Genomic DNA, 14,685 nt, shown 5'->3' with positions numbered 1-14,685 from the left:
GACTGTAATTACTTTTACCCGTCTGGATATTTTCCTCTGACTTTTGGCATTAATAAGGCTTTCTCTCCCAGCGAGCTGCTGCTCACTGAATGTTTTGTCTTTTTCAGACCATCCTCTATAAACCCCATAGATGGTCATGTGGTCATCTCAGTAGTTTCTGAAATATTCATACCAGCCCATCTGGAACCAACAACTGTGTCACATTCAAATCCACCTAAATCCCCTGTCTTTCCCTTTCTGATGCTCAGTTTGATGCAAAACATCTTGACCATGTCTGCATGCCTAAATGCATTGAGCTGCTGCCTTGTGATTGGCTAATTAGATATTTGCATTAAGAGCAGCTGGTCAGGTGTAAAAAAGTTGCTCCCGGCTGGCCGCTAGCAAGACTGAAGGTTTCACACACTTATGTACTCTCTTTTGTGGTTGCTATTTCCTTTGCAGTTCCCCTGTAAATATTGTCTGTTGAGATGTATTTGTATCACTCACTTCCTGTACTACAGGATATTTTAGCTTGTAGTTACTTATCTTATTTTCAGGAGAAATGTATCTTCTGCCAAGAAAGTAGTTATTGTGCACTACTGATCCATGGAGCCACACCCAGCCATAACAACAGTCAAAAAAAATCCAGTAATGTGTCCTCGCTCTGGCAGCAGTTCCACTGGTGTAGCTGAACACACAAAACTGTGTCTGAAATAGTTAATACAGCTAAAAGCTGTGACTTCTCTATTGTCCCACTGTGGTGTCAGAGCAAAGGTGAAGCCGAAAACTTGCTTCATCTGGAAGAACCAGATTTAAGGAAAGTAAAAGTAAAAAAGGGGGGTTGGAGATGAAAACTTAGTTAGTTAGTTTTTAGGGAGAAGTGACGATTGAGAAAAGGGCTGTGGAGACAAGAAGAACCAGAAATTGTTGACAGAAGGTCGGGAGGTTGGGATTATGCATAACGAAAGAAAAAGAAGGCAAATCTGTGCTGGCGAAAGGCCATGTGTGTTTTTGCTAGTAAAAAAAAGAGAAAGAAAAAAAATGCCAGTTAGCATAACTTACTGACATAGTTTCAGCGATAGGGTGTAACACAAGCAGAGGATGGGGGTAACTGCTGTTTGTAGCCGCAATCCAAGGAAGTTAGCAAAGGTCTGAAAACAATGCAATTAAATGCAGGGTTAAAGGTGTGCAAATGTTTAGTACAGGACGCTTGTGCTTAATAAACTACGACACTACGTGGTTTTATGTTATTGTCATAATTTTCCATTTTCCACCATTAGCGCATATCGTGTGTGAGAGAGGTCCTGAAAGGTCCTGTTCTTGTGACTCACAAACTGAGATTAATACCAGTTTGTTCCCACAGTGTCGCACACAGTTTCCCCCAGGCTTTAAATGGACACTGTTCATGCTACGCATACTCTATATTACATGTCCACCAACAAACTTGATTGTCCACTTCCACATGTAGTGACTGTGACGCAGACTGTCTAGTTTTTCATTTTCAGAATTCCTCTTGTGGATCTTTTAGCTGTGACTACACATGCTGGTGTTCTTTGTGTGTCTCTTTGACTTTTCTTTTTTTTTTGTACAGATTTATTAGTTTTAAAGTAACACTGAAGGTCAAACATGATAATAAGGACTTGGACCATCCAGGAGGGCTTCTTGTTATCTGAACGTGTTACGCCCACTCTGTGCATTAATATGTTTGTATAACTATAACTATATACAATATACAATGCTATATTTGCCCCACAGTGCATTAGATTCTTGTGTTTCTGTGTTCCGGTGCTTCGTTCATAGAGCATGTCCAAAGAGATGTCTGGATTATTGAGCTATATTCAGTTGCACAGCACGGCTGAATTTTATTTCTAGTGGTTCACTCTTGCTTTGTTTATAATGCTTATAATGTTAAAATGATGAAAATACCTTTTTTTTCATTAGATTTATTGACACTCATTATTACCACTATTATAGAAACATCTGATATTTTGTGTAGCTGAAATTTTAAATTTTGGTTGTCAGATTTACATTTTTATAATGAAAAATGATTTGTGTGGGGGGGGAGTCAACTTTGAGGAAAATATTTTAGAAATAAGCTGAATATTTTAAGAAAAGATAAGGATTGATTTTGATTTTCAGGATTTGACAGCTGGAATTAAATGTGAATCCAACTTTCAGACAGTCACACACATAATTATCCATCCTGTCCTGGCATTAAACCAGTGGTTAGACAGCTGCTCTGAGTTATTTACCTTTTTCATTTGGCAGTAAAATTAACAATATCCTCCTGACAACAGGTGAAAAAAATAATTTTCCCATTGAACTGTTTGATTTCCTGCCTCTTTGGAGGCCACACTAATACATGAGAAATCAATGGGAAGGCCAGGGTGTCCTCTGTTTAGTACATCAGGACTTAGTAGGCTATCTGAAATAGGTCAAAAGACGTTAGACTAAAAACACACGTCCATTACAGAGGATATTAATGAATATGCTGGTTCGAGGATATGACTCTATTCTGTAATAAATAAATAAATAAATTTCTCTCTCACAGAGAGGAGCTTTAAACACTCCCCGCTGCCATCATGATTGCCAAATTTGCCTTCAAGGAAAGAAACCGGTGTGCGTAAACACTGAAAGGGTTAACTCATAGTAGAAACCCATCTGCAAGGAGCTCCGCCTCACAATTGTTGAGGTTGTGCGCCTCAGAAATCACACCACTCCAGGCCCCGCCCCCCCCACTCCCCCGGATCCCACCCACAGGCTCCTGGACCACATTGAAAGGGGCTCTGATGTTGTCATAAGCTATAGTCTGCGGAGCTCCATCATCAAGAACTTCCAGCAGGAGCATCTCTGTAACAAGCAGACCGCAACTACTGTTCCAAGTGCCCCAGCATTCCCACTATCCCCAGTGTTACAGACAGGCTGGGAACTCATCAGTGTAGGCTTTCAGTGGAGCATCTTCCAGAGCAGCTGCCAAGCATGAGATTGCTGTGTTGCGCCTCCCTGCTGTTTCTCATCAACCTCGTCTTTCAGACAAGTAAGTTCTGAGATTTGCATCCAAACTTTGTGAATTTATGCAGTCCGGACTACTTTTACAGAGTGTGTGCGTGTGCGCTGTGGTGCTCCAGCTTGATGCCGTTCAGTGAAGATATGTGGATCAAATCTTACGCTTGCGCTTTCTTTAAATGTAAAAACTTGAGGAGGGTGGGGTGATGGTTGAAGGGGCTTCTGTTTTCTCACTTAAAAATCAAATTTTTAAATCGTTCATATATCATCATTGTTGATATTTTCCGTCATTAGCGTCTGTGCAGCCTTTAATTTTAAATATAATTGTTCTCCTTGACTTTTCTTGCCGGTGTGTTTTTGAATGAAGCTGCATTTTTTTTGTGCCTTCATTTACTGGCGCTCAGCTCGCAGAAGCTTCTGCAGCCAATCAGGTTTGAAGTGTGTGTGTGTGTGTGTGTGTGTGTGTGTGTGTGTGTGTGTGTGTGTGTGTGAGTGTGTTTAAAAAAAAAAAAGTGTCAGGTGAAAAGTGTCAGGTGGGGTTTCTGAAGAGCCGGTTTTGAAAGCCGCTGTCATTCATAATGATTCAGAAAGAGCGCCTTTTGCGCAAAACCCCAAACGTGCAAACACCCCGGGCTGTTCTGATTCAGATTTGGATGAATTACAGGTGCACATAAACTCCCTACATGATCCAATATCCTCCCTGTTTGCAGGAGGGTGGAATGCCAGATACTGTGAAACTGACTGGATTCTCTCCAGATCATCCCAAACCACAGTCATCTTCAGGCTGAATTTCTCACAGCTTTGAAAGCGCACACAGTCACACCTGTTCCCAACATACTAGTTCGACAAAGTAGTGCGACAGGAACATGTTGGAACTGGTTGTCGCCCTTCCGCATTTCCTCAACAGTCACAAAGAAGCCTTGTGCTTAAAGGGTTCAAATTTCGACAGACGGCCTGCATTTCTGTCTCTGTGATGCAGAGACGTTAGATCTTATTCATTTTTAAAGGTGTGTTAATATAAGTTTAAGTCTGAGCACTAAGGGGCATCTTATTTAACATCAGGGTCAGTGACTGACATACATCGGATGTCAGAGACTGGCAACCCCCCCCCCCCCCCCCCCCAAAAAAAAACAACAAAAAAACAAAAAACAGGCATATGGGCACATGTTGTTGATTTGCCCTCAATCAATAACCCAGTCATTCAGTCCACTTTGTCTTTCAAGGTCTGAACTTTAAGCCCATTAAGTAAATAACCAGCGGGAGCTTGGGTCTGACCAACATTTCACTGGATTCAGGGAATGAGAGCTGATGCAGAAATAGCAAAAGTCCACTGAGCAGCCTTAACATTCAGAGAGAAGAACAGTTTTATTACCTGCAAGGAAATCCTCAGAAGCCTGTCAGTATGAAATAAATCATTATCTTTATAGCGATGGCAGTATTGCCATTGCCATAAATATTGTGTCATAAAAATGAATAGCAAATCTCTCCCTGGTGTAGATGTTTGCAAATCTGGAGTCATAAAAATACTACAACAAGAATAAACTCAAGGAAAGCCGTCACCTTATTTGATGACCGTGTAAGCACCAGCTGTTTGACCTCTCCTAAGAGTCCATTATGATTTACTATGCATGCGATGTGTATGTAAGCATACATAATTTATGATTAGCCTTTCATTGATCTGCTCTTATGGGGGACACACATATGAAAATGTACATTTTGGAATCCGTAGGGAGACGCAGACTGTTGGTTTCTTATATAAATCTGGTTATTTCAAAGTTTCAGAGGCTAGAAGTAGGAAAGGCCTAAACTACCAGCTCTTGTGAATTTCTGTTAACATTCATATGCACTCTGATTGGTTCTTCTAGCTCAGAAGCTTTAGTGCTTCCATTAAAGATGAGGTTTTGGAGGAAGAGTTTGTGCCTTCAGTTCTTTTTCTACCAGGAACCATAAATGCCTGAAACTTCCAACTGCGATTATGAACTGACTACATCAGCATATCCCTGATAAAGGCACCCTGTCCTACTCACGTACATGCTGTAACTAGATTAGCCATTTATCTTTTTTCTAAATAACACTGATGCACTAGTGAGCTGACACCAAATCTCTCGGGATTACCTGATATTTCTACTCCAACAACAGAAATACTTTTAGCCATGCTGTTGATGTGGCTCTGCGTTAGTCTGTCACTGGGTTCGTCCACCTGTATAACCTTCAACTGCTATTGGATTTTCTTTATATTTATTGTGTGTTTGAATGATATTACATTTTACACACCTATCCTCAGCATGAGGTCTAGCCTAAACTGTATTTGGTGTTGCTGCTAATTACCTAACATGCTAATTTTGCTAATGGTTGTGTGATGGATCGTGTGGTGTGGAGTGTAGAGTTTAGAGCTCCCAGTAAAAAATGGTGTGTGAGGTGTAGCAGCTTCATAAACAATTGCTAAAACAATTTTTTTGAACTGTTTTTTTTATGTCCGTCTTTCACAGATGCACTGATAACATGTGGAACCAACCAGTTCCAGTGTGGGAATGGGAGATGTATCACACTGAGGTGGGTGTGCGACGGCTCTGATGACTGCGGAGATGGCACAGATGAACTTCCTGGTACCTGTGGTGAGTACTCCGTGACCTGATCTGTGAATGGACTTTCTTTGGTGCTTCCACAATCCCGCAATCCAAGACCTCAGTTAAGATTTTCTTTGTTGTGCCACTTCCAGCGGTCAAAACATGCAAACCAACAGAGTTCAGCTGTGCAGGGCGTCTTAACCAGTGCATCCCGAGCGCGTGGCACTGCGATGGTAAAGCTGACTGTGAGAATGGAGCTGATGAGGTGAATTGTGGTAAGTCCGAGTTCAGAGCCCCATGCATTACCCAGCTTCCTACGTTCGCTAATGTTGCTTCCTTGTTCTGATTGACCTGTCAGCGGCCAAGCAGTGCACGGGGTCCGAGTTCCGCTGCAAGAGCGGCCAGTGCGTGTCGTCCTCCTTTGTGTGTGATGACGACTTGGACTGCGAGGATGGCAGCGACGAGGAATCCTGCCCGCCCGTCACCTGCAGTTCCGCTTCCTTCCAGTGCAACAACACAGTTTGCCTTCCACACCTGTGGGCCTGCGACGGGGACCGCGACTGCACCGACGGTTCGGATGAGTGGCCCGAAACCTGCGGGACAAAGACTCCTGACCTCGTGAGCATTCATCACTGCTCCTCGATAGAGTGGCGTTGTGGCAGTGGAGAGTGCATCCATGTTAGCTGGAAGTGTGATGGACAGGCTGACTGCCTTGATCAATCAGATGAAGCTAACTGCTGTAATTATGAATTTATTTTTTTTTAAACTATCTCTTTGTCCCTTTTTATGAATTCATTAGTGCTGCTATTTCTTACAATCTCTTGTCCTTTTCATCCCTCTAGCCCATGCCACCTGTTCTCCTGACGAGTTTGAATGTGGCGATGGTACTTGCATCCATGGGAGCCTGCAGTGCAACCATCAATATGACTGCAGGGACATGAGCGATGAGATTGGCTGCGTGAATGGTATGAGTCCCACCTTTTGGACAGCTGTCTGAATTTCTAATCTATTTTTGCTGAACTCTTCTTTTATGTCCATACACAGCGACCCACTGTGAGGGCCCAACCCGGTTTAAATGCCGCAGCGGAGAGTGCATTAGTATGGAGAAGGTGTGCGATAAGAAACGTGACTGCAGGGATTGGTCAGATGAGCCTCTTAGGGAATGTGGTGAGTACCCCTCATAAATAACTGTCTGATTATTTCTGCTTTTTTATGCTTTCAATAAGATTTACTATACTTTATGAATTCCAATAAAAAAGATCCTTCGTCTTCTTCCTTCAGACTCCAATGAGTGCCTGTACAACAACGGCGGGTGCTCTCATATTTGCAAAGACCTGAAGATCGGTTATGAGTGCTTATGTCCCCCTGGATACAGCCTAGTTGACACAAGGCGCTGTGAAGGTAGGCCACACTATTACAGTAAAAAAATGTGAACTTCAACCAGATTAACAAACGGTGCCAATAATCTGTTTACTTTTGACCCTTTTCCTGGCTGCGCTTTTAGATAAAGAAGGATCTCGTAATTCCCTGTGTACACAGTGACTCGACATGCTTGGACTCCTGGTTCATTGAATTTTAAAGACATTTCTCTTTTCATTCAACTCAGATATCGACGAGTGTGCCAACCCAGACACCTGCAGTCAAATCTGCATCAATCAGATGGGCAGCTACAAATGTGAGTGTGAGGAGGGTTACCAAGTTGACCCAGCAACTAAACACTGCAAGGCCATTGGTAAGTATTCCAGCTCTCTGTGTTCTGCCCATGCTGTTCTCTTGTGTTGTTGTGTAATCATTAAATGTTTAAACTTGATGACTAAACCGTTTCGCTGTTACACTTCGGGGGGTGGGGGTTAAGGATCATTAAAGTCCTTTATAAGCAGAAAATTAGATTTATTTATATAAAGATAATTATGCATTTGGTATTTGTTTTGTTGAATGTCCATAGATATAAATAAGATTGTGTTAGAATAGAAATAAAATTAGATTTTTGGCACTTTTTCTATAAGAAAACATAGGTAGAGTTTATATTTCACACAGTTTCACAAGTAGAAGGTGCAGACTGTATATAAAAGATGTAAAAAGATACCATGACATCACTAACTGGTCTGGATTAGCATGAAGCCTTTAATTTATGCTCATTAGCAACCTTTTTTTTTTCCTTTTTTTGAGCCAGAAGTAATCAAATTCAGTTTATCAGTTAAAACTAGAAACCTTATTAGCTCTCTTGCTCTCTTTAGCATGAATGCTGTTTAAGTGGCAAAATTGTATTAATTATATTCCTAGAACGCCACCCATAACCACATTAACGCGGCAATTCTCCATTAGCACGGTTAGCTTGTTAGCGCTGTCCAGCCCCACGCACAGGGTGATCCGCGCTAACTCACTAACGGAGATTTGCCGCGTTAATGCAGTTATTGGATTAACGTCATTTTAACGAGATTAACGCTGACAGCACTAATTAGTATCCTTTAATTTCACTTTTACTTAAATAGGAAACTGCAAAATAAAATATACCTAATTTTGTCCTTGTAGGAACAATAGCCTACCTTTTCTTCACGAACCATCATGAGGTCAGAAAGATGACTCTGGACAAAAGTGAATACACGAGAGTAATCCCTCGCCTAAAGAACGTCGTGGCGCTCGACATGAACATAGCCACCAAAGAGATCTACTGGTCAGACATATCCCAGAAGAAAATCTACAGGTGAGCAGGAATGAAACCGGAACGAAAATATTCTTTTTGTTCATGATACTCTTATTTGACACTTGTTTTTACTTTCTACCCAGAACTCCAATGGACTCGGCTGAAGACTCCACTCAACACCACATCGTGATTAGTAATGACATCGATGCTCCTGAGGGAATTGCCTTGGACTGGGTCCATGGTAACCTCTATTGGACCGACAGCGTTCGTGGCACGGTCTCAGTTGTAACTGCTGACGGTAGCCGACGTAAAACCCTCTTCCACCAGGACTTATCGAAACCCCGCGCTATTGTGGTAGACCCCCAAAGCAAGTAAGCTAATAGCACTGGTAATAGCAGTGATGCCTATATTGTTTGTGTTATGCGTACATAACAGAACTATTTTTTTCACATTCCAGTTTTGTTTACTGGACCGACTGGGGGAATCCAGCTAAGATTGAGAAGGCAGGTCTTAATGGAGGAGACCGCACCGCACTGGTCACTGACAACATCGTGTGGCCTAATGGCATCACACTCGGTAAACTCAAGCACTCATGTCTCTTCAGTTTCAAGTTTTTGATTATTTATTCATGCAAACGTTAACACCAGTGTTCACTCTAGTCTAACTTTCCCCAACCCACTTCCTCCCCAGACCTGCTAAACCAGCGGCTATACTGGGTGGACTCTAAGCTGCACACCCTCTCCAGTATCGATGTTCAGGGCGGTGGTCGACGCACCCTCATCATTGATGAACACAAACTCGCTCACCCACTGGGGCTTGCTGTATTTGAGGTACCAATTTACCAGCTGATAAACCCAGAGACCTATGACCAGTACATCTCATAAACAACTCATATCTCAAATATTCAATCTTAACTGTTTCTGTGTTTGCAGGAAAAAGTGTTCTGGACAGATGTGAGTAACAGTGCCATCCTCAGTGCCAACAGACTGACTGGTGAGGACATTGTGCCGCTGGCAGAGCACCTATCGTCACCAGAAGACATTATTCTGTTCCATAACCTCAAACAACCTGCTGGTAAGAGAGTTACAGTACTAAAAGACTTATTTTTTAAAGATAAGATGAAGTTAAGTCGGGGCTTGCTTTTTCTATATTGATATTAGAAATATTGTCAGCTAAACAGTGAGATTTGCATCCATTAATTGGGTGCTTAGCCCAGCTCATTCACTTTTGTTTAGCATACAGACATGAGAGTGGAAGCTATCATCCAAAACGTACATTCCAAAGATTCCACTGTTCTTTTTTTTTTCCCATTGCAGGAAGAGACTGGTGTCAGGTGTTCAACAGTGGTTGTGAATTCTTGTGCCTGGCAGCTCCTCAAATAGGAAGACATCCCCCCAAATATACCTGTGTCTGTCCAGATAACATGACGCTAGCCAGGGATATGAGGACATGTATACCAGGTATGCTAGCAATAGTAATACGAATCATGATAAAATAGTTGCTACAATGTTATATGTGCATAATATATAATAATATAAGTACAATATTTAAGTCGATCAAGCAGCCTTTACCTGACTCCCTGCCTCCGGTTTCTTTTTACCAGCTGTGCCAACACCTGAAGCTACTGGGCTTCCTCAAGTTCCGGCCACAAGTCCTCCTCATCTGCTACCAGTATCACCCAGCACCACACCGAGAACAATACTCAGGACTACACCCAGGACCACACCGAGGACCATACTCAGGACTACACCCAGGACCATAGTGAAGCCTAAGTTTCACACAACTACTACAGTGCCGGTCTTAACTCCCAGCACTGTCGCCAGACCAGTGCTACGGCTTACCAGTCCTCCATTCAGATCCACCACACCCCAACAAAGGATGCCTTCACCCCAGCCAGGAAATCCTAAAGTCTCCCAGACCACCACTCAAGCTCCAGTCACCTCTCCAAGTGAGTTGCCAAAGTGCCAAGAGAGTTGTTTTGCAGATTTCAGATAACAGGTTCAGCTCTATGTATCACTAACTTAAAATATTGTGTTTACCTTTGCATTAGATATCCGACCTGAATTTGCTGAAGAGCTAACCGAGACTGTGTCTACCACCCCAATAGCACTTTACGTTATACTACCTCTTGGTAAGCTCTTTAAGCTTTTGCTCATTCACTGAAAACCCAGTACTGACATCATGTGTAACTAGCCTCGGCATCTGTTTCCATCAAATAGCGATCATCGCTCTGGTGGCTGTTGGTGGCGTTCTGCTCTGGAGGAACTACAGGCTGAAGAACACCAACACAATTCACTTTGACAACCCCGTTTATCAAAAAACCACTGAGGAGCAGGTGCACATTTGGAGGAGCCTTGATGGTTACTCATACCCAAAAGTAAGTCTAAAAGGTGGTAATTCTACAATATAAATATTAATATTAATCCAAATGTAAAAAAAAATGCTGTTAAACCTTGTTTTGTTGCAGTATCCATTTTGCATCTTTATTTCTAACTTTATTTTTTCTTTACATTCCTCACAGAGACAAGTTGTGAGTTTGCATGAAGAGGCAGACAATCCGGTCTTTGCAGAGAACTGAAAAATGATGAGCAGAGTGGAAGGAGGTGCCTTAATGATAAGCTACCTTCTTCATCGTTTAGCATTGTTACCTCACGCAGCACAAAGATATGGTGATTAAAGCCTGTATGTGACAACCTTAAACCACTATCTCCTCAAAGATACATAGACGTTCTACTGTGAAAATACCAGCTAATTTTTTTTTTTCTTATCAAGGCGTACATTTTTTCTTCATTACTCACCAAAACATACCAGATCATCAGATTGAGAAGTCCTTGATGTTGATCATTTTTAGTTGTTATTATAACTGCTTTGCTGGCAGTGTAACTGTGTCATCTTTCAAGCCACTTGCCTGCTTTTGATAATATTACATCTTGCACTACTTATCATTTAAAACAACAGTTTCAGGAAATAGTCTATTTTCTGTAACCAAATGTTTAGCTTTCGCCTCCTGAGTTGCTAACTTTGTTTAGCATAATGATTGGAATCAGGCGAAAGCAGCTAGCCTAGCTTTGTCAAACAGGAAAATCATCTCTAGAGCTTTTTTTCTTAAGTTCATATAAAAACAAAACTGAAAAGTGACGTGTCAGCACCTTACAGGTGTTATGTAGTAAAATTAGCAAGGTGATTGCTACTTCTGTGCAAAACCAGGGAATGGTTTGCTATCTTATGCTAAGCTAATCTAAACTGCAGATAGTAACAGATTATAGTTTTTCTTTAGAGTTGAGTATGCAGCAGGCGAATGTAAATGCTAAACATGCCTCATTCACCCATTCATATGAGCACTGCTTCTATGCAGAAGCGCTATCTAACATTCATACATGCATCAGAGAGCAACTTGGTCTTGCTCAAGGATATATAGGCTGCAGGCGGAGCAGCCAATAATGGAACTACCAACTTTACAATTTCTAGATGAGCTGCTCTACCTCCTGACACATGTAATATTACGGGGGCAACACTGGGAGTTACATGTGCCATTGTGACCCTAGTGTGACCTCAGTATGTCAGACTGATAAGTCATCATACATCATACAATCTGCCTTAGTGGTTGTGCAGAAATATAGTCCAAAACAACCTAATGGTACCGCTGCCATTTACCTAGAAAAGAATCTCAGGACACTAAGAGTTTGTGCCTCAGTGTGCCTTTTGAGCTGTCCAATGTCTGCGCTAGAGAGGCATCTTTAATTTTTTTTTTTGCATGTAGATCCCTCATGGGGTGTAGTACATTCCTGAAAGGCTGAAAAGCATTGATTCAGACACATGTGACCAAAAGCAGAGTGTATAGTGCTCTGTACCAAGTCACATGTGTATTTAAGTGCTCCCTCAGGACCGGCTGCCTTATACCAGCATCGCTGACAAAAGAATGCCACGTGTCCAGACAGATTTCCTTTGTGGTTTATTATCATATATTTGTATTGTTGAGTTTCTTTTTTTCTACAGATTTTGTTCACATGTTTATGTTGGTGCTACTGAGTGGATTTGTATATATGCATATTTACAGCATGGGAGATGGTGTTAGGCAGTGTTACAGTGCTTAACAACTTTAAAAGAGCACGATTGAATGGAAGGTTTTAATGCCACAGCTGCTCTAAATTATCAGTATTTGTAATTGGAAAAATCCTTTTTGCATATAAAAACATAAATTCAATGTGTTATTTGCCTGATAAATAACAATATTAATGTTTAGATTGACAGATTTCTAAAATATTTGTGGGAGCTGGGTTGTTTTATCACAGGTGATCTAATAAATGTGTTAAGCACTGTACCTGCAAGTGTGGTTATGCTAAAGACTATAATATTGTGTGGGTTAATGTCTGTTATCTGGATTTCAAGCTGAAAAATAGTCATGGGTGGAAATAAAGCCGTACACTGACTGACGGTGCGAACTAAGGCTGTAAATACAATGTTCATAAAAATGTACATATTTGCTCCTAACCCTTGTTGTTAATATTGTTTCATGCTTTAAACATTTAATGTACAGAAATAAATGCTTATATTTATTATGAAATCAGTTCTCTCTGTATTAACAAAATTACAGATGTTGTTGAACTGCCGCAGCGGGAATGCTGTGGAGGGATATTAAAAGAGCTGTGTATAAATAAATCCCTGCAAACCTGAATGAACTGAAGCAACGTTGCAAAGAAGCAAATTTCTTCATAACAATGTGAGACACAACAAATGACTACAACAAGTTAATGCTGTTAAAAGTCGATCTAGAAGCTACTGAATCATGGAGTCTACATAACTGTTGACACATTTTGGGTGAATGAAATACTGACACAGTGCAGGACGGCACGCGTTGATATTCACCTGAGGTTGTATTTTCCTAATCTTAAGAAATGGTCGGAGCTGGGACATTTTTATTTTTGCTCCATAGGTAAAATCTGAGAATTAAAAGAGAATGTGTTTTCTTTTTTACCAGACTGTGTGCTTCACATTCTCAGTGTTGTCATCGTGGTCGTATTGTTTTTATAAGCGAATCCGGCTGAAAACGTGGGTGTTTGTTTGTTTTTTTTTGCTGTGCTGAGGCTGCTATATAGGTCAGTTGAAAACAAGACCCATTTCGTAGAAAGTCTGCGTCAAAGCCAAAAGCGACACCCCACTATTCTCCGAAATTCTCCAACACGCCCACAAGTAGGAAAAAAACAACTTTACAATCTTTTGTTTATTTGTGTCAAATTAAATTGGTAGATACACCGGTATAAGAGCTACAAAGTATTTTGTAAGAGAAACTTTATGATGTTAAATGATTAAGAAATACTTCATCTGTGTAACGTTCGCATCGTTAAACTGAGTACTATAGTGAATTGAAGTGATTTAATTAATTAGCGACCTTATCTGTATTTGTAAAAGAGTGAGCAGATGTAGGGAGGTATGCTTCTGGAGTAAACGTATTCACATACAGTTTGGCTCACTCGTGTTTGCCTTTAAAGCAAAAAAACAAAAACAAAAAAACAACTTTGGAAATTGAAATTCTGAATAAAAATTGTTGTCTCTGAATTTCAGATCCTCCTCATTTAGACCGACAGTTAAATTTAAATCTAAATCTCTCAGTTTTCTAAGTATTCTAAATCAGCTGTGGGACAAAGTCACAACAACAGTGACCGGGTACAGCTCTGTCCACGAGCGGTCAAATCCATCAGCAGACATGTGCAAGGTTCAAGGCTGAGTAGCAGCGAAGTGTTGAGCTGATAACAGGAGCCAGAAGATGCTAAAGACACGTGGGTAAACACAGAGCCACACAGGGATGCGAAAACAAGCAGACTGTCAGATCTTCCACAGAGGAAGTGCCGTAGTGTGCGTTATTATGAACATATTGCATCATTAATTCATCCAGTGTGGGCCAATTTCCTGAGCTGAGCGACATCGGGCACACATCGTCCCAGACTCCGTGCTATTGGGAAACAATACGGTTTGTTCTGTTTTCTAAATAAAGGTTTTTATCTAAATCCCTTCTGATCATTAATCATTAATTTAACCACTATGATTCTTTTAGTTTCTTCCACATCTGAACATGTTTAAGTTCAAGCGCCTTGTGACTCAGTGTGACTCAGTATATTTCATGTTTTTTAATATTTCATTTGGTATTTCGGCTCTGTGGTCGCATAAACGGGGTGGCTACTTTTACATAACTCCATTATTTAGGGTTAAATATTATATATATGGCAAATTTGACTGCAGTTTCCAATAAAAACACCAAATGCTTAAGGGATGTTGTCCCTGAGTGGGTTAGGATATGACATTATGCTCACCTGATACTGAGTAAACAAACTCCGTCAGCTGGGCAGACAGTTCCTGGACCAAACACTGACCTTTGCTCAGATCGTGTTTTTTGAAGACACACAATCCATATTTGAAAGGCACACACTGTTCACCAGACAGCAGATTTATCAGCCTTGTTAACAATAATAAGAAGTGCATCGGCTTTAAAGT

General features: G+C 41.1%; 1 protein-coding gene across 1 annotated transcript; it reads left to right on the top strand.

Moving 5' to 3' along the window:
- Nucleotides 1-2,759: 2,759 nt before the first annotated feature.
- ldlra (low density lipoprotein receptor a) lies at nucleotides 2,760-13,694 on the top strand. The gene is made up of 18 exons (XM_084926730.1): nucleotides 2,760-3,016; nucleotides 5,475-5,600; nucleotides 5,705-5,827; nucleotides 5,911-6,291; nucleotides 6,395-6,517; nucleotides 6,597-6,719; nucleotides 6,834-6,953; nucleotides 7,159-7,284; nucleotides 8,085-8,256; nucleotides 8,340-8,567; nucleotides 8,654-8,772; nucleotides 8,887-9,026; nucleotides 9,129-9,270; nucleotides 9,513-9,656; nucleotides 9,800-10,144; nucleotides 10,247-10,327; nucleotides 10,416-10,573; nucleotides 10,718-13,694. The coding sequence occupies exons 1-18, from the start codon at nucleotides 2,959-2,961 to the stop codon at nucleotides 10,772-10,774; spliced, it is 2,766 nt and encodes a 921-aa protein (XP_084782856.1). The 5' UTR covers nucleotides 2,760-2,958; the 3' UTR covers nucleotides 10,775-13,694.
- Nucleotides 13,695-14,685: the final 991 nt, after the last annotated feature.

This window comes from Perissodus microlepis, chromosome 4, assembly GCF_051167445.1.
Source record: "Perissodus microlepis isolate ML-2025 ecotype Zambia chromosome 4, ASM5116744v1, whole genome shotgun sequence".
NCBI lineage: Eukaryota > Metazoa > Chordata > Actinopteri > Cichliformes > Cichlidae > Perissodus > Perissodus microlepis.
Note: the sequence above shows the minus strand (reverse complement) of the source record. Positions and strands in the feature narration are given on the sequence as shown.

Bases quoted from the DNA above. Each gene is read 5' to 3' on its own strand.
- ldlra (XM_084926730.1), top strand. From the start codon at position 2,959: ATGAGATTGCTGTGTTGCGCCTCCCTGCTGTTTCTCATCAACCTCGTC. The intron at 8,568-8,653 runs GTAAGCTAATAG...TTCACATTCCAG, and splicing joins GTGGTAGACCCCCAAAGCAA to TTTTGTTTACTGGACCGACT. The intron at 9,027-9,128 runs GTACCAATTTAC...CTGTGTTTGCAG, and splicing joins TGGGGCTTGCTGTATTTGAG to GAAAAAGTGTTCTGGACAGA.